Below are 19668 nucleotides of genomic sequence, written 5' to 3' on the forward strand. Positions count from 1 at the left end.
TTATTGCCAAAGCCCATTATGTGAGACACATCACAATAATACATCTAGCAAATAAATTAATTTCTTATCTTTCTTTAACAAGTGAATGCAACAACACCATAATTAACTCAATTCTAAATTCTTTGAGACCTTGCTCATCTTATTACTTTAATGACTCCATGAGTCCTTTTTCTTACTTTCTTAAGGATCCATGATCCAATCAATTGAGTCCTTGCTCAATGATTAAACTACTTGTGGACCTTGCTCAATAACTTTAACTTATGAGACCTTGCTCAATAACTTGATAAACTTGTGAGACCTTGCTCAATAATATATATACTTCTATGAGACCTGCTCAATAAATATATAACTTCTAATGAGACCATGCTCAATAAAATATATAACTCAATGAGACCATGCTCAATAAATATATAACCTCAATTGAGACCATGCTCAATAAAATATTCTCAGGCAAGCCTAGCTTCAAGAATAACTTTAATAACTTTAATCATGCTCAAAAGCAATTAACATCAATAACATGCTTTTCAAATATAGGAATAACTCAAAAGTTCCATTCCTAATCCCTTTCTAAGTTCTCAACATATACTCAAACAATTTCAAGGCATAAGCCTCTCCTTACTCCTCATGCTCAATAAAATATATATATATCCTTTGAAACTACTAAAGTCAAGGTCAAAGTGTATGTACCTTGATTACACAAAAATCAACAGTCAAAAGTTTGACTGGCTTTAATTATTCTTGAAACCTACCAACAATAAAGTACTATCAATTAGTACTTCCAACAACAATTCAAAGCTACTAATAAATAAAAATCAGCATTTTAAATAAATAATAAAGCTGATTTTTCCTTACAAATGTTTAAAAACTATTTTAAAGTCATAACTTGAAAACCTTTACTAGTAGGCAAAACCCACTACAAACTAATACTTAAAACTCTTTAAAATAATTATTTATTAATTAATTACTGCTGTAAATTTAATAAAATAATAACAGAATTTTTTTTTTTTTTTTTACAAGTGGTTCGAAAAACCACAAATCTGAAAACACACAACCACCGGCGCCACCACGCACGCCACACCACCACCGACGCGGCAGTGGCAGGGGTGCTGTCGGCCAGTCGTTGTCACCACTGTCTCGCGACAGTGGTCCGTCGGACTCGTCGATCTCGCCGGCGAACCACCTTGTGGTGGCCGGAAATCGTGAACAAAGAGGAGAGAGAAAATAAGGAAGAAAAACCCCAAAATTTCAGAAAAATAATTACCTTTTGCTTCCCTTTGATATTTGCAAGATCTTCCTACAATTTTAAAAACAAAACTAGATTAGAACTTGAATCTTTGAAGAAATTACTTGAAGAAAACTTACTTGAGGAAGAACAAAGGTTTGAGAGAAAAAGGAACTTCTTACTCCTTTTTGAAGAAAGTGGCTAGTGAAAAAAGATGGGGAACTTTAGGTTTTCCCCTTTTTATAGTAGTAGTCAATTTGGGTAAAAGACAAAATGCCCTTACTCATCAAATTGCCAAAATACATTTGATGATCAATTTCCAAAATAATCTTCCTACTAATATTAATAAAATACTTTCTTGAAAATACTAAATACTTCTTTGTGGAAATACTCAAATACTCTTTTGGTAAAATGACCAAAATACCCTTCTGCTCTTAAATACTGAAATTAAATAGCTTTAATAATTAAAATGATTAAAACTATTTAATTTAATATCTTAAAAATATGGGGGATTACAAAGTATATTTCTAGGACAGAGTGAATATTGAGTCCACTCATGGTACACCCAGGGGCATTTTCGTAATTAATTAAAACTTGAATTTCCTAATTTGTTCTTTCCGGCAACTTTCACCACCTTCATCATCTTCTTCCTCCATTTCTTCATCTGAATCTCCATGAAACCTCGAAACATGACGCTGATTATCACTGCAATTCGTATTAATCATCATCATCAACGCATCAATCTCTTTCTCTCTCCTCCATTTCATCTGCTCTCCACTTCCAGTACTATTCATTAATGGCAAAGCGAGTTTTCTCGACTTTTCATTTTCATTCTAGTACCTCCACTTCTTCTCCTGCTTCTTCTTCGTTTTCTCTCTCATGATTTTTCCCCAATTTTTTTCGTCATTTTTCTTAATTTTAAGAAATTTCTCATGATGGTTGGGGGTTTAGGGTTTTTTGACGCCATTGTTGCACATTTGTTCAGTTGTTGTTGTTTTAATCGTTGCTCATTTGTTCAATTGTTCTGTTATTGTTGTTGTTGTTGTTGTTTCAATTCTTCTTTCTCCTCCTTCCAAATCTTCCAACAATGGAGATTTTAAATTCGCAAAAAAAAAAAAAAAAGAAATTTCCAGATCTGAAAGTGAGGAAGATGATGATGAGCAAATGACAAAGATTGCTCATTTAATTTGGGTAAAAGTGTTTGCTCATTTTCTTAAATGAGTAAAAATACTTGCTCCTTTGTTCATTTTACTCATTTGCTCATTTGGTCATGTGCTTATTTTACTCAATTGCTCATTTGCTCATTTGTTCATTTTCCCATTTTGCTTACTTGGCGAAAATAGCATTGGGTGTACCATGAGCATGGTACACCCAGGTTTACTATAAAGATTCCCGTGAATATGAGATATATATTAATCATATAAAAATGAAAAAGTTTTTCATTTTTTTGAAGAAATAGTTTTTGATAAACATGAATTAGTCGATTTTCAAATAGTTTTTATCCTATAAACATGTATATTTTGTTAAATATATTATACTGTTATAACGGACGTGAGGAAGAAACAAAATATGAATGCAAAAACAATAAAATCAGACAACAGATTTACGTGGTTCACCAATTTGGCTACATCCACGGCAGAGAGAGAGAGAATATTTTATTATGTGAGGAAAACCAGATTACAGAGAGAAAAGAGGCTAATTCGTAGTCTAAAACCCTAAGATATAAATACATATTTATACCCCCTTTCAGAAAACGCGTTTCCGCGTTACCCGGCCAGCCGCCCGATCAGGAGAGACCCGCCCGATCGGGCGCTTAACGCTCGAAGAATTTTGCTCCCGGGCCCGATCGGGCAAGATGGCTCGATGCCATCAGGCGAGCCACAAACATACGCTGCCCAGCAAATCGTTGCGGGCCCGATCGGGCTCCCTCGCCCAACCTGATCGGGCGAGACTTAAAACAGATATAACTTCTGTGTTTCTTATCGGAATCGGGCATATGACCTATCGTTGGAAAGCTCTCGGAACAAGCTATCACCTCCACTTTGAATCACCTCAAAATCATTTATAGATTGAGAGATATTTCCATTCAAAGTTAGCCTTATGTCATTCCTTCTTCACGCATTCTACCAAACACCTTCAACGCACCATTCAAGTCACTATTCTTACAAATCTCCACCTTAACTTGAATCCTCTCACAATAAGCCAGAAAACCAGATGCATTGATCACAACGCCAGAATCTCCCTACACCAGATTTGTCCCAACAGACAACCAGACCAGATTAGTCCCTAAGGACCCCAGAATTGCCCCAAGAGGGCAACTAACAATCACGAACAGCTTGTAAGTCCAAGCAACCTTGGAACTTACCCTGTGGAATCAGATTCGAACAGATGTGTTTCTTATACTCTTTCCTAGCACAAGTAACACCTTCCTTGGACGGCCCAAAAATATTCACCTCTCCGACATACAGTGCAAAACCCACCATGTCTTCACAACCGTCCCTTTGGGGAGAGTTCCCAAAGATTTCATGCTGACCAGGAGTCAAGTTTGACTGACCCAACTTTGATGACGAAGAACACGGAATTTCAGATTCAGATTGTGAGTGTTGACAGATTTCTCCCTAACGTGAACCACCACTCCAACCTAGAGTGCCTCTGTGCTCCACGTGTTTCTCAACACTATCACAAACAGCCAATGTAGCAACCCCAGACTCAGATAACGTAGACCCTTGCAACACATACAATGTCTCCCGTTTAACCCCTTTCAGAATCATCTTCGAACCCCTGTAGACATACAACCCTCCACCTTCACCTTTGAAACTGAACCCTTTCTTGTCTAACATACTAAGTGAAATCAGATTCTTTGTGACCTGTGGAACATGTCTAACATCATTCAAAGTACAAACTTTGCCATCACATGTCCTAATTCTGATGGACCCTATACCAACTGTCTTACAGACCTCACTGTTGGCCATAGTAACACTTCCATCATCCTGTTTATAGTTCATAAACCACTCCCTGCGCGAACACATATGACAAGATGCCCCAGAATCAAGAACCCACACACCCTGACAATGTGACTGGCTATTAGCTACTAGGGCCAGATCTTCCTCAGAATCACCTCCAGTTTCTGCCAAAGCAGCAGAACCTTCATTCTTGTCCTCCTGCTTCTTTTTCTTAGGACACTCCCTTTTCCAATGCCCCGTTCCCTTACAGTAATCACAGACATCACTAGATTTAGGACCTCTAGAAAACGGTTTCCTGGATTTTTTCCCCGAATTCTCCTGTCATTACTACTGGCTACTAATCCAGCAGCCTGATCGCCTGTACCTGTACCAGACGCCTTATGACGAATCTCTCTAGTATGCAGAGCAGATCTTACTTCTTCTAACGACAGACTATCTTTACCAACAATAAAGGAATCCACAAAATTCTCATATGATATAGGCAAAGATACCAACAATATTAAAGCAGCATCCTCATGATCTACTTTAACATCAATATTTCTCAGATCTAGCAAGATAGTATTCAGTTTATCTAGATGATCCCTTAGAGACGTACCTTCCTGCATACGCAGGCTGAACAGACGTTGTTTCATCATCAACTTGTTGGTTAGAGATTTTGACATGTACAAACTCTCTAATTTCAACCACAGACCAGATGCGGTTTCCTCCTCCGCGACTTCAGTGATTATGTCATCTTCCAGACACAGCATAATCGTTGAATGAGCCTTCTCCTCCAGAACGGCCATCTCAGCGGTGACTGAATCCGTTGCTTTCTTTGCCAACGGTGCCCACGACCCCTGTTGCTTCAGTGAAGCCCGCATCTTGATCTGCCACAGACTAAAATTATTCCTCCCAGAAAATTTATCGATTTTGACATTCACCCCAGACATCTTTCTCACACAAATCGAACACCAAAGCTCTTATTACCAGTTTGTTATAACGGACGTGAGGAAGAAACAAAATATGAATGCAAAAACAATAAAATCAGACAACAGATTTACGTGGTTCACCAATTTGGCTACATCCACGGCAGAGAGAGAGAGAATATTTTATTATGTGAGGAAAACCAGATTACAGAGAGAAAAGAGGCTAATTCGTAGTCCAAAACCCTAAGATATAAATACATATTTATACCCCCGTTCAGAAAACGCGTTCCCGCGTTACCCGGCCAGCCGCCCGATCGGGCGAGACCCGCCCGATCGGGCACTTAACGCTCGAAGAATTTTGCTCCCGGGCCCGATCGGGCAACGAACGCCCGTGTCGTAATTCGGCCTGCCGCCCGATCGGGCGAGCCACAAACACACGCTGCCCAGCAAATCGTTGCGGGCCCGATCGGGCTCCCTCGCCCAACCCGATCGGGCGAGACTTAAAACAGCTATAACTTCTGCGTTTCTTATCGGAATCGGGCATATGACCTATCGTTGGAAAGCTCTCGAAACAAGCTATCACCTCCACTTTGAATCACCTCAAAATAATTTATAGATTGAGAGATATGTCCATTCAAAGTTAGCCTTATGTCATTCCTTCTTCACGCATTCTACCAAACACCTTCAAGGCACCATTCAAGTCACTATTCTTACATATACATTAGGGGCCCTTTTTCATATATTGCCCCGGGCCCAATAATGTTTAGGGACGGCCATGCATACTTCCTTTGACTCATAAAAATTCCCTGTGGCCCCCTGGCAATCTCAAGACCAAGGAAATATTTCAAAGCTCCCAAATCCTTCATTTTGAAACATTTCCCAAGGTAAGCTTTGAAGTTCAGTAAAGTTTTCTGATCATTTCCTACAATAATCATGTCATCCACATAGATGAGAACATTCAACTGAATATTATTCCTAGTAAACATAAACAAGGAATAATCAGAATAGGACTGCTTAAACCCATATGCTTTCAAAGCAGAAGCCAATTTTGCAAACCAACATCTAGGTGCCTGCTTCAAGTCATACAATGATTTCTTCATCCTGCACACTAGATTAGACTTATTTCCCTGAAAACCAGGTGGAATTTTCATGTAAACTTCTTCCTCCAAATCTCCATGTAAGAAGGCATTATGGACATCCATCTGATGAATGTCCCATTTCTTGACTGCTGCAACGGCCAGGAAAGTACGAACATTAGTCATTTTTGCTACCGGGGCAAATGTTTCGTTATAATCAATCCCTTTCACCTAATGATGGCCAAAGATAACCAATCTTGCCTTCAGTCTTTGAAGGTTTCCTTTCTCATCATACTTTTCTGTATACACCCACTTACTCCCCAAGGCCTTCTTGCCTGGAGGAAGTGGCTGTAATTCCCATGTGCCCTGATTCTCCAGAGCTTGTATCTCAACCCCATGGCCTCACGCCACCCTTCATGTTTCATGGCTTCTTTAAATGATTTTGGAGGGCGCCCTGTAGTTATAGCAGCTAGAAACCTGCGATGGTTAGCAGAAAACTTTTCACAGCTAACATAATGTGTAATAGGATATGGGGTACCTGAGGACGTTGTCGAAGCAGGTGCCTGAGTTGATGAACTTTTTTTTTGTCACTACCGTATGAGTAACAAAATCCTGTAACTTTTTATTCGGTATTTTGGTTCGTTTACCTCTTCCCAAATCCTCCACATCTCCTATTCTACACCCTCCCTGGACCAGGGCCGGGTCATTTCTCACGGGAGGCGCCACCTCCGGCCGCCCACCGTCAGTCGGAGGCGCGTCGCCTCACCCTCCTGATCTCCAAGCGGACCAACATCCGGTCCTGGTGTTTCCATAAGGGGCATACTCATCTCCTCCTCACAATACACCACAGTATTAGGAACAGGCAGCAACAAGTCAGGTGCAGGGTCACTAAAGGGGAATTTATGTTCAATGAATGTCACATCACGGGAAACAAAATATTTCTGGGTGTCTAAATCATATAATTTCCATCCCTTTTGAGTATAAGAATATCCCAGAAACACACACCTTCGGCTCCTACTGGCAAATTTATCACCCCCATGGGAAATATTATAGGCATAACACAACCACCCAAAGATTTTGATATCAGTCATTGGACGGGGCTTATCAAACAAGCACTCATAGGGGGTTTTATAATTAAGGACGACAGAAGCGGTTCGATTTATCAAATAACACGCTGCCTGCACACAATCCCCCCAAAATTTTAAAGGAAGATTAGCCTGAAATCGCAATGCCCGAGAAACATTTAAAATATGGCCATGTTTCCGCTCCACTCTACCATTCTGTTGGGGGTATTAACACATGATGTTTCAAAGATAATCCCTTGGTGCAAAAAGTATGGTTTGAGGCAATTAAATTCTGTGTCATTATCACTGCGCACATATTTAATCTTCTGGTCAAATTGGCGATCAATCAAAGCCACAAAATGCAAGAACATTGTTTCAACCTCCAATTTATTATATAGCAAATAAGTCCATATAGAACGAGAATAATCATCAACTAAAATCAAAAAATAAGATGCACCACAAGTAGACTTTGTTCTATAAGGACCCCATAAATCACAATGACCTAATTCAAACATCCGACTAGCTCTACTATTACTCCTAGGAAAACTAGTTCTAGGGTAATGAGCACGAAAACACGCATCACACCCATCTTTATTGCAACTACTAACATCAGAGGGACTCACACACGGTAAATGCCTCAAAACTTTCTCCGAAGGGTGACCCAAACGCTTATGCCAAATATCAATAGATGCCATGCCTTCCACAAAATTAATCTTCCCCTTTGGAACGCCCCGGAAAAAGAAAAGTCCATCTTCCCGCTCACCCGCTCCAATCAGCGTCCTCGTCCTGCGGTCCTGTAATACACACAATGTCTTAGTAAACTGAACTATACAATTTTCAAAATCTACTAACTGCGGAATAAAAATCAAATTACAATCCAGATTAGGAACAAATAAAACATTATATAGTTTCAGATTTCATGGAAGTATAACATCTCCCTCATGGGTAGCTTCTGCAGAACTACCATCTGACAAACCAACTGGACATCCAGGAATTTTCTGTACAGCACATAAATGCAAAAACTGTCCTGTCACATGATGTGTAGCACCCGTATCAATTATCCACAAACACTCACCAGTCATACGATCTTTCGATTTAGGCATGTTCAGCAAGTCTAAGAAATTCTACCACTGGTCAGGCGAGATGCCTGCCAATCCAGCCCCAGCAGCGTCGCGTGATTGAGGAGCGACCACTCCCCCACCGCCGGTCTTCTCGGCTGAACTGCCGCCGGCCACCGCCTTATTTGCGCGGGCTGGTGGTGTGCCGCGACCACCACGACTGCGTCCCGTCCGGCCACCCCGCTGCACCGAGCCACCTCGCCGGCCTCGTGGGTGGTCCCCCCACCATTCGGGGTATCCAATTAATTCAAAACAGCCACTGCTCTCATGGCCTTCAAGATTACAATGAGTACAAACCAGCGAATCCGTAGGTAAACATGATTTGGAACGAGCGTCAAGTTTAAAAGCCAAGGCGTCACCTGGCGTGGAAGAAGAGTGTTGTCCCTGCAAACGCTCCTCCTGGGCTATAATCTGGTAGGCGCGAGCGACCGTGGGTAAAGGGGTCTGCGCTAGAAGATGGGAACGAAGAGGCCCATAACAATCATCGAGGCCAATCAAGAAACGATGCAGACGATCATCTGCACGCTGTTGTTCAAGGAACCGAACCACCTCACAGGACGCCCCCCCTCTAGAGCAATGTGGCGCCACTTCCTGTGAGGATAACTCGTCCCACAGGTGAGTCAAGCGGCCAAAATAGTCGGCCAAAGATTCCGTCTTTTGCTGCTTACAATCACTGATCTGCGATTTTAGGTGACAGATTCGGGTGCCATCCGAAACGCAATAACGTTCCTGCAGTCTGCAGATGAGCCCATAATTCATGTGTCGTCTCATAGAACGAAACTGAGTTACGAATCGATGGAGAAATCGTGTTGAGGAGCCACGACACAAGCATAAAGTGAACAGTGCTCCAGTCAGCCAATTTTTCGGGGGTCGTAGGCTTGGGAATTGTTCCCTGCAAGAAGCCTAATTTACGTTTAGCATTCAGAGACATGCGAATTGCACGTGCCCATTCATCAAAGTTATCATCTTTCAACTGAATTGGAGTGATTAAGTTGCCTGGATTATCGTTGGAGCCAAGAAAATAGGCGGGATCGGGTTTGGGAATATTTGTTTGGTAGATTCGGTCATTGTGATCGAAAAATTTGTCGAAGATTACGTCTTGTTCGTCGGTTTTTGGTGTGTTTCGGTTTTTTTTTTTAGGTTTAGGGTTTCGTTTTTTTCTTCGTCGATCTTATTGATCGAGTATGGTTCGTTGGAGAGAGAATCTCTCAGGTTAGGCTCTTGATACCATGTTAAGTTTAGGTTAATGTTATGTGTGATAATCTCATTCATCAATCAAGTATATATATACATCCTGCATCTAGGGGCCTATTAGAAATAACATGATATCCCTCAAGTCTATCTTCAATATCTAAAGATAATTCCTAACAGATATCCTAATACAGTCTTTGGGCAGTGACAAAATTGGATCCTATGTCGAGTATCCACAATCTTCCCATTTCACATGCTTTTTAAGAGGCTCTTCAATGTCTGCCACTATTTCTAAAATGAGTTGGACCGCCTACTTTTAATTTGATTCATATTATTCATGACATCGCGACACACATAAAACAAGAGGTGGTAGCCATTTTGAATCAATATGGAAGCTCCTAATCACCGAAAAATCATCCAAAGTATTGACTGCTAAAGACTTGTAACTCCTCAATCTTCACATATAACAAAAATGTCGTTTGTTCATTCCATAGTCAAAACCATAAGGCATAATATCCATGTTGCCGACTTCACTCATCAAATATTCATAGTAAGGTATAAGAGAGTACTATATAGAGCAGATTACAAAAGATATCAGATTACTTCTAATTACATGGGAAATGAAGTATATAACAACTATATAGATGTATATTTTTTACAATAAAAGGAAAAAGAAAGAGAACCAGATAGTTTCAACGCATTCTACAATTATACGCCAGTAGATAATAGGCATTATCACCTTGAGTGACATGATCATAATGATCTAATTTTGCGTGTCAACTAATGGTTTTTCTAAGGTGTAATAGTCCAGACCACCTTCTGTCTAAAGAAGCTGTCCTTTGATCATCTATATCTGCAAATATACTTGCTAATCAGATGTAATTCTAGGCAAATATTGATGAAAACTTATAATTAAGTTTGTGACATGGTATGATAGTAAAAGAAGGCTTATAGTGAAGTTTTGGTTCAGATTTCTCACATGACTCTGAACAAGTCTCCTGATCACAGAAAAAAATTGATGAACCAAGTTTAAAAGGGCACTTGAATCCATCCAATGATCCAATCAACGATCTATTTGGTAGTCACTAATAACTGGTGATAATGGTAATCAATTTTAATATAATTTTATACGCGAAACCTCGTGTCAATGTCCATTGTAATGCTTGTCCACCTTTAAGCATCACATTCTTCTTCATAAAATTCATTATAATACATTACCACCTATGAAGAAAAACATGTGTTTATGTATAGAGTTTCATTGCAATTGACATTGGCATAGGGTTATTCTTACAAAATTACACTAAATTTTATTACCGTCATATATTACTGCCTACTCAACAAATTACAAAAATCATTATATCAGGTCAAAAAGTCAGTTCCAAATAGAACCAAAGAACTTTCTAATATCATCAAGAAAATGCCCCACTATTAAGTATTAACCAAAGAAATGCATACCTCGATTCTGGATTATATTGTCCATTCTCGTCAACCAGGAACTAAATTCGTCATCTTCCATATTCCTAATACAAACATTGCAGATACTTAACAAGAAAACCACAAGAAGAGTAGAAGACACAAAGTAATAGATCAAACGGTGATAAAGATTTCCCAGTCCCCACTTTGCTATTTAAAAAGAATGCATATGAGTAAACAAATCATTGCCACCATGGGGAAGGGAATACAAGAAAACCATACGAGAGGACACAAGCTAGGAGATCAAACGGTGATAAAGATTGCCACTTTCTACTTATCAAACTAGTTTTTATATGCACGCGATGCGTGCAAACATATGTACAAAATAATTTTTTTAGGAGATGAAAAAAATTAAATTAATTATTAATTATTTCGAATAAATTAGTAATATTTGAATTCTTGATGGTTTTCTTTTTGTAATATTTTTTATTTTTAAAATTAATTAGGTAGTTTTCTTTTTTATTTTTTCATTAAAGGAAGTAGTTATAATAGAGATATTATGAGGGTAAAATGGGGTTTCTAATATTTTGGTGTCCTACCCCTCTTTCCATATAGAATAGAGATAAGCAGACAACTAATTCCTTATCACAAATTTTTACGTTTCTTTATAAAATGTGCTTCCTTTTGTGATGTTGTTGTGAGAACGGAAATGGCGGCTAAAATGAACGTAATTAAGGAAAATAAAAAAATTGACTCACACAGGATGGATATATTTGACTGGGGAAGACAAGCTGTTGTTGCGAGCAATGACGAAAAGGAGACTGCAGAAATTGAAATTAAGGTAATGCTAATAAAAGTGGGAGATAGAATTTAATGGTATAATGGAGCTTTTCTTTTTTTACGAACGTAATGAATGAAAATGAAAATTTAACTCACACAGAAGGGTGATTTGACGAGGAAGACAAGTTGTTGTTGCGGGCAGTGACTAGGAGACTGCAGAAAGGAAAATTATGCTATAAAAGTGGGAGATAGAATTTAATGGTTTAACCCCTGACCCCTGTATATATTATTGTAGGGATTAAAAGGCTTTTAAACAAATAAGTCCTTAATAGTCCCTATCCCCTCCCCTTATCCCTCTAAACAAAAGGCACCAAATATAAGAAATTACTATTCGAAAATTACTATTCAGAAATTACTGGAGGTAAAAAAAAAAAGACCTTCTATTAGGGGAAGAGTTGTGCATAGTATTTTCAGCCCATAATTTTTTCTCTCCTATTATTATAATATTACTTTTCCTACCTCTCTCCTCATAAATACATGAAAGGGCAACGGCTGAGTGTGGTCTTAGTTTCGTTGATGAAGTGCTGGTTGAATTGAACTGAAATGAAGTGATATTTAATTGAAATCAACTGAAAAAATTGAACTACAAATTAAAAATGAGAAACCAAAATTGAAATGCAACTGAACTGAAAGTGAACTGACACTGAAAATAACGGTCATAAAGTGAAAAGTTGATTGATGAACTGAACTGAACTGTACTTAAACTGATTTAAACCAAAACTGATAATGACTAGATCAGAATTGAACTTAATTTCAATTATACTTTTTGTGACTATTATTTATACATGTTATATTATAAGTTTATTACTACACTAAATTTGTAATTATTTATAAGTTAGGTATTTGGTAACATGATTTTTTTTAGAATGCTGCAATTGATGCATATATAGAAATCAATTACATATTGTGAAATGCTACAGAAAAAAACCAGTGAGATCAGAATCCAAATTGACATTTATGACTTCAAATTCCAAAATCACATCGTACAAAATTTAGAAGTCGATTCCACGATTTTTTTTCACCATATACTCGTGACAAATTTTTTTTGCACCATATAATCTTTCGAGTTTCCAAATTCACCATATACCCTCCACTTTTAAAAAAAATTCATTCACTTGTCCTTAATGACTAACGTTGTCAACGTCCGTTAGTTATTAATTAACACCTAATCCCCCCTCTAACCTTAATTAACTACCCTAAACCCTAACCCCCTCTATCACTAACCCTAACCACCCACGAACCACCCCTTGCCCCACCCCACCCCACCCCACCCCTACCCCCCACCACCCCCACAACCCCCCTTCCCCCACCTCCCCCGGCCCTCCCCTGCAGCCCGACAGCCCTACCCTCGAAGCCTTCCTCCCCTGCAACCCCATCCCCGAACCCCCCTTCCCTCCCCCACATCCTCTTCCTCTTACACCTTGATTTTCGAACCCCCCCCCCCTCTGTTCTTGTTCTCCAAATAAATTGTCGAATTTTCGAACCCCCTTCCCTCCCCCACATCCTCTTCCTCTTACACCTTGATTTTCGAACCCCCCCCCCCCCCGTTGTCGGATTTTTGTTTCTTCGATTCGTTCTTTCGATTTCGATGAGTTGAGAATCTCATACGTAAAATGAAAACATATGGGGGTTCGAAAATCTGGGAGGAAGAGGATATGGGGGAGGGGAGGGAGGGTGCGAGGATGCGGGGGGAGGGGTAGGGGTGGGGAGGAATGGTGGTTGGGTGGTTAGGGTTAATTAGGGGTTAGGGCTAGAGGGGGTTAGGGCTAGAGGGGGTTAGGGTTTAGAATAATTAATTAGGATTAGAAGGGGGATTAGGGTTAATGACTAATGGAGTTAACGTCAATTAGTCAAACAGGGTATGTTGTGGATTTTTTAAAAAGTGGGGAGTATATGGTGAATTTCAAAAGTCGAAAGGGTACATGTTGCCAAAAAAAATTATCAGAGATATATGGTGAAAAAATCGTAAATTCTAACTATTCAAATAATTAAAGTTCAATCAATTACAACATAGTTACAAAATTTTATTCACTTAAAATTTTCTTCATAATTGAGTTGTGAGGACAAGACGTTAAAAGGTACAAATACTCAAAGCTTTGAAATTGAAATTTTGGAATTTAATAAACTTGCAAAACTAAATTACAGTGAAGGAAAAATGTACATTACAACAAAACTAAAATTAAAATAAAGAATAAAAGAACAAAATACAATAAAAACCAAGATGAAAGCAAAATAATTTAGAGATTTTATTGTATACCACTTTTTTTTTTATGGCCAACAGGCAAGAGTTAACGTTGATAATAAGCCAAACGATACTTACATAAACAAGATATCATATTTAAATCATGAATAAAAATTTTGGCTCCTACTTCACTAATTGCATGTTTGCATCGCTTAAGCCCGGCTGCAAAACCACTCGTGATTTTTTTAATTGTACATGCATCTTTCCCAACTGCAGCCACCTCGTGTATAGCCTCGAAGGAGAAAAAATAATTTCCAAGCCCTAGATATTCAATCCAATCAGCCATTTGAACTTTCCACTGGAATGAGAGAAGACAACCCAACAACAAATGGAAGAAGATAACCCACCAAAGATGGGAGAAATAAACCCATACACGATGGGAGAAAAGACCCACAAAAGATGAGGGAAGAAAGCCATCAAACTAATGAAGAGAATTATTGAAAAACAAAAAAAAAAAACCAAGAAAAATAACAACAAACTACTAAAAACCACCTCTAAACTTCAACGACGACCAACTCCGGCGGGTCTTGTATACCACTTTATAATTGAGCAAAATAAAAACCGAGATGAAAGGAACATAGTTGAGCTGTGAGGACAAGACATTAGAAGCATGCGTGAGAGAAGGAGAGAAGGGGGGGCCATTTACTTAGCCACGTGCCGCGTTTTCGTTCGTTGCCACTATCAGAAGCCTCCTTATTTGTTGGTGCTCCACTTTTTTTTCTTTTTCTTGAAGGGAAAAGCAAAAGCTAACATTAAGGTAAGGACAAATCGTCCATGAGTACATAGGGAGCCACTTCCAGTCCAGAAGATAGTGATTTTCCCAAATTTGTTCCACACCAAAAGCACTAGCTTAGCTAAGTGATGGGCTATAAAGTTGCCATCTAACAATGTTGAGGGGGTTCTTTTTGCCTTTTTTCGAAATGGAGAACATTGTTCCCACCAATGTGGGTGCTCTTATGGGCCTGAAATCACCCATGTGCATAGGATCATAGCATTTTGGAATAAGGACGACAACAGTTTTGTTCGCCTCTGTCAAATCAGCCAGCCCATTCCATCATTTCTAAACTTGGTTAATCACTTTTGGGCCAACAATATCCCATCATTTTTTATAGAACAAAGTGTGTATAGCTTCAATACTAGGAGCCTTATTTGGGTGCATTTGGATTAGAGCTTACCACACTTCTTCCACGGATGTAACAACATCAAGAGCTTGGTTTATTGTATTAGTCACTTTGTTTTTGATATCTGCAAGTGCATCAGTGAAGCTAGAGGGTTCGCAAGATGTGAATAGTTTGTCAAAATAATAAAAAGTGACTTTGCCAAAAGCTTCAACACATTCTTGCCACTAGCCATGGTCATCCTTCAATTTCTTAATCGAACTTCTTTTCCTTTGGCGCTCGCTTTATGATGGAAGTATGTTGTATTTTTGTCACCGTCGCAAAGTTCATTGCCTCAGGCACAGGCATGCTAATAGGTCTCTTCTTGTTTATGCAGATCATCCAAAGAAGCCATAAGTTTATTACACTTTTCAAACATAAGAGCATCATGTACATGCTTTTGCCAGTTTTGTAACTCCTGTCTCTTGAATTTTCTTCTTAATTTTTACCAAAAGTTGATGCTCCGCAGCTCCTTCGTTCGCTCGCAGAATGGCCTATTTCCAATTTCTTTCCACACCTCTCTAATGACTTCTCTGCATTCTCCAATTATAACCACAAAGCTTCAAAGTGAAATCTTTTGTTCCTCCAATTCTGTCTTCTTATCGTTGAGGCATTAAGTTCAACAGAAAAGTAGAACGAGTTTCACTTAAAGATCTTCGACGAGTATTTAGATCCTCTCAGCATCATCACACTCCACAACAGAGGTATATGCCCTTAAAAGCTGATGAGTTGCATATACATAATTACATACCCTTGCCTTGAAGCTCAGAATCAACATTATCAAGTAACATGATAACAACGAAGAACTAACTACTGTTCCACTGTAATAAATTATCAACTTAAGCAAATAACACCAGCAGTGGATGTTACAATCAATACAATGTCATAAATTACAGTCATGTTAAACAACATCCAAAAAAGAGAAAGATAGATTATCTTCTATTACAAAACTGGAAGAACTAACACATTTTCCTATCATACGAACGAATGACAACAGAGTTCTAGTCCTTCAGTTGGCAAGGTTAAGATGCAGAACATTTAGGACAATGCTGTTTAGGGTTTAGTGCACCTCAAGTGCAGCTTTATACCAGCAGCCTTATGGTGAATCTCCTTTTCATTCCACTCCACAGATTGTGATATCCCAATACAGTCTTTGGGTAGTCACAAACTCGGATCCTATGTTGAGTATCCACAATCTTCCCATTTCACATGCTTTTTAGAAGGCTCTTCAATGTCTCCCACTATTTCTAAAATGAGTTGGACCGCCTACTTTTAATTTGATTCATATTATTCATATCATCGCGACACATAAAAAAATTGGTGTAGCCATTTTGAATCAATATAGAAGCTCCTAATCACCGAAAAATCATCCAAAGTATTGACTGCTTAAGACTTATAACTCCTCAATCTTCACATATAACAAAAATGTCGTTTGTTCATTCCATAGTCAAAACCATAAGGCATAATATCCATGTTGCCGACTCCACTCATCAAATATTCATAATAAGGTATAAGAGAGTACTATATGGAGTAGGAAACTACTTATAATAGAGATCAGATTACTTCTAATTACATGAGATATGAAGTATATGACAACTAAATCAATATATATTTTTTACAATAAGAGGAAACAAGAAAGAGAATCAGATAGTTTTGACTCATTCTACCATTATACACAAGTAGATTATAGGCATTATCAACTTGAGTGACATGATCATAATGATCGAATTTTTGCGCATCAACGAATGTTTTTTCTAAGCTGTAAGAGTCCAGACCACCTTCTGTCTAAAGAAGCTGTCCTTTGATCACCTATATCTGGAAATATACTTGAGAATCAGATTAATTCTAGGCAAATATTAATGAAAACTTATAATTAAGTTTGCGACATGATATGATAGTAAAAAAAGCTTACAGTGAAGTTTTGGTTCAGATTTCTCACATGACTCTGAACAAGTCTCCTGATCATAGAAAAAAATTGATGAACCAAGTTTAAAAGGGCACTTGAATCCATCCAATGAACGATCTATTTGGTAGTCAATAATAACTGGTGATAATGGTAATCAATTTTAATATAATTTTATACGCGAAACCTCATGTCAATGTCCATTGTAATGCTTGTCCACCTTTAAGCATCTCATTCTTCTTCATAAATTTCATTACAATAAATTACCACCTATGAAGAAAAACATGTGTTTATGTATAGAGTTTCATTGCAATTGACATTGGCAGAGGGTTATTCTTACAAAATTACACTAAATTTTATTACCCTCATATATTACTACTCAACATATCGTAAATGAGTAACATGTTAGCTGCCTAACTGACTGCCACAATGACAAAAATTTCGTTCCTAAACATGTGAAGTATAGATTGATCTTCTCACTGAGTGTTGGGTGGATAACAATTAGTCATTTAGCTTGGGTCTTTTAGATTCATATACGACTGATGCTGCCTACAACAATACCTTCACCGCTGTTTGAAGTCTTATAGTGTCTTTTATAAGTGAGTCCAACTCTGCTTCACACCCTGGTTTCACATAGATAACCTGCATACATTATGCATATTCACGGTCTCAACATCTATGTTGTTATTATCATTCTGTGCTGATGCAATCTTATGTCTGATCTTGTGTAACGCATGGAAGTCGAGAGGATTGTCTATCTTACCGATGGATCATCACTGCCAATCTCAGGCATATCTGAGGATGCATCATCTCTGCCATCAGGCAGAACCCAGACACATATGCCTGTGTCAATCTGGAAATACATTATAGTTAGCTTGTAAGAATTAATTCCACACAAGTGTTGTTATTGTTAGTTTTATCATACTTTGCAAGTAACTGGTAGTACTCTCTCCACTTCTTTATTTTCATGTTAACATTTGCCTATCTACACTCAAAGTTAATTAACTTTTATCACAATTGTTTCACTAATGTATAAGAAAAGACTGTACCTTTCTGCAGTAAGGTGAAGAGCAACTGCTGCATATCCTAGCAATGGAAGTGACCACCCTACCATCTACAGATAGCCCAAAGCCTGTGTGCTGGTGCACGAAACGATTGCACGCTGCAGCTGTTAGTGATAATTAACCAGAAGACACTCCTATCTGAAGTTGCAATGAAGTATAAGAAGGCTCGTACAATAAACACCCCATGATTTTTCTAAGGTTTCCCAACTTCCAATAACATCCTTAAATGCAGCCACCAAAAGTACATAAGATAAAAATAATCATGTAAGATCTTGTTATATTCATTTCATTACACAATTTCAAATATTAACTGTTTACATTAACAGTCAAAACATATGTCTTCAAATTGACAAAAGCCAATAAACAGATGGAACAACTAACTTCAGACAGGGAGTAGAAGTATTAAACTTTACACACACTTAAAATGAGACGAGAGAAGAGATAACCTTCTGCAGGGAAAGAGTTACAAAAACCTCGGTATGTTTTCGACCATCCTCAGCTAAATCATCCAACTGAAGATCCTTAAGAGAGATTATGTATTCACAACTCCATTTCCCATGCCATCTTCCAGTGGATGCAGGTATTGTGATCACACGACGACGAGTCTTTGAAGCATTATTTGTGATCTAATATGCAACATGGAAACACTTAGCAAAAATATATGATGAGATTCAAAAACTTTTAGCTAGGAAAAATAATATAAGTTAGCTTGTGATCATGTTATACCAGTGGTAGTTCATCTTTTCTTGAAGCTGTGATTTTGATGATTTGAGGAAAAGTGTGTTTGGTTTTTGGTGGGTGTATTGAGGTTTGCAATGGTTTTATGTTTTTAGATGAGCTTAGATGGGTGGCATTTGCCATTTCTGTGTCCCTCCACCAAAAATTTTGAGGTCACAGCTGATACAAAGGCACTCTCACTTGTTATCTTATCCAAGAAAGTTGCTAGCTTATGTATTTTCTCATCCTCTCACGTGCTTTTCATGTGCAAGGGCTTATGCCCTCTTTTTATCAACAATGTTCTTGCATAATATTCCCTCCGTTCTTTATTAGTTTATCCCCTCTCTTTTGCACAGAATTTTAGGAGAAACAAAAATTATTAAAAGAGACGGTCTAATTTTAATATAAAAGTAGACCTAGTCACTAAATGGATTAAACTAGTGAACTAAAAAAGTTATGTTAGTCACTATTGGGCTAATTCTCTTTTTAATATTGGGCTTCCCATTGCCTCATTTTAATTTAAAAGTAGGCGAACTCTTACAAGACAAACTCTAGGAGAAATAATGTTGTAGGTCATAGAAAGGAAGATAAACTATTATTTTATATTAAAGTTGAATGTATATGTGATAAAAAGTTAATGGTCCCATTCCAAAAATAAAAACAAAAAAGGATAAGCTAATAAGGGACATCCCAAAAAGGAATACGGGTAAACTAATAAAGGCCGGATAGAGTACTACTAATAATAATAATAATTGATCGGACCAAAATTTATTTACGTACATATCGTCCACAT

At 38.1% G+C, this 19668-nt stretch overlaps 1 protein-coding gene across 3 annotated transcripts; it reads right to left on the minus strand.

Annotated features, from left to right (window-relative positions):
• Positions 1 to 10408: 10408 nt before the first annotated feature.
• Positions 10409 to 19089, minus strand: LOC104902603 (hypothetical protein). 3 transcript variants are annotated; one of them, XM_010690431.4, is made up of 7 exons: positions 18885 to 19087; positions 18605 to 18784; positions 18144 to 18233; positions 17858 to 17947; positions 17656 to 17736; positions 17104 to 17149; positions 16718 to 17006 (listed from the first exon to the last, which is right to left on the minus strand). In XM_010690431.4, exons 1-7 carry the CDS (start codon positions 19017 to 19019, stop codon positions 16930 to 16932), a joined length of 699 nt encoding a protein of 232 aa, XP_010688733.2. In that variant the 5' UTR covers positions 19020 to 19087; the 3' UTR covers positions 16718 to 16929. The 3 variants fall into 3 exon arrangements, with proteins under 3 accessions (XP_048492589.1, XP_010688733.2, XP_019107382.2); XM_048636632.2 differs by lacking the exons at positions 16718 to 17006; positions 17104 to 17149 and adding an exon at positions 10409 to 10537 and having other exon boundaries at positions 18885 to 19089; XM_019251837.3 differs by lacking the exon at positions 17656 to 17736 and having other exon boundaries at positions 18885 to 19088.
• Between the last annotated feature and the right edge of the window lie 579 nt (positions 19090 to 19668).

This window comes from Beta vulgaris, chromosome 9, assembly GCF_026745355.1.
Source record: "Beta vulgaris subsp. vulgaris cultivar EL10 chromosome 9, EL10.2, whole genome shotgun sequence".
Classification (NCBI taxonomy): domain Eukaryota; kingdom Viridiplantae; phylum Streptophyta; class Magnoliopsida; order Caryophyllales; family Amaranthaceae; genus Beta; species Beta vulgaris.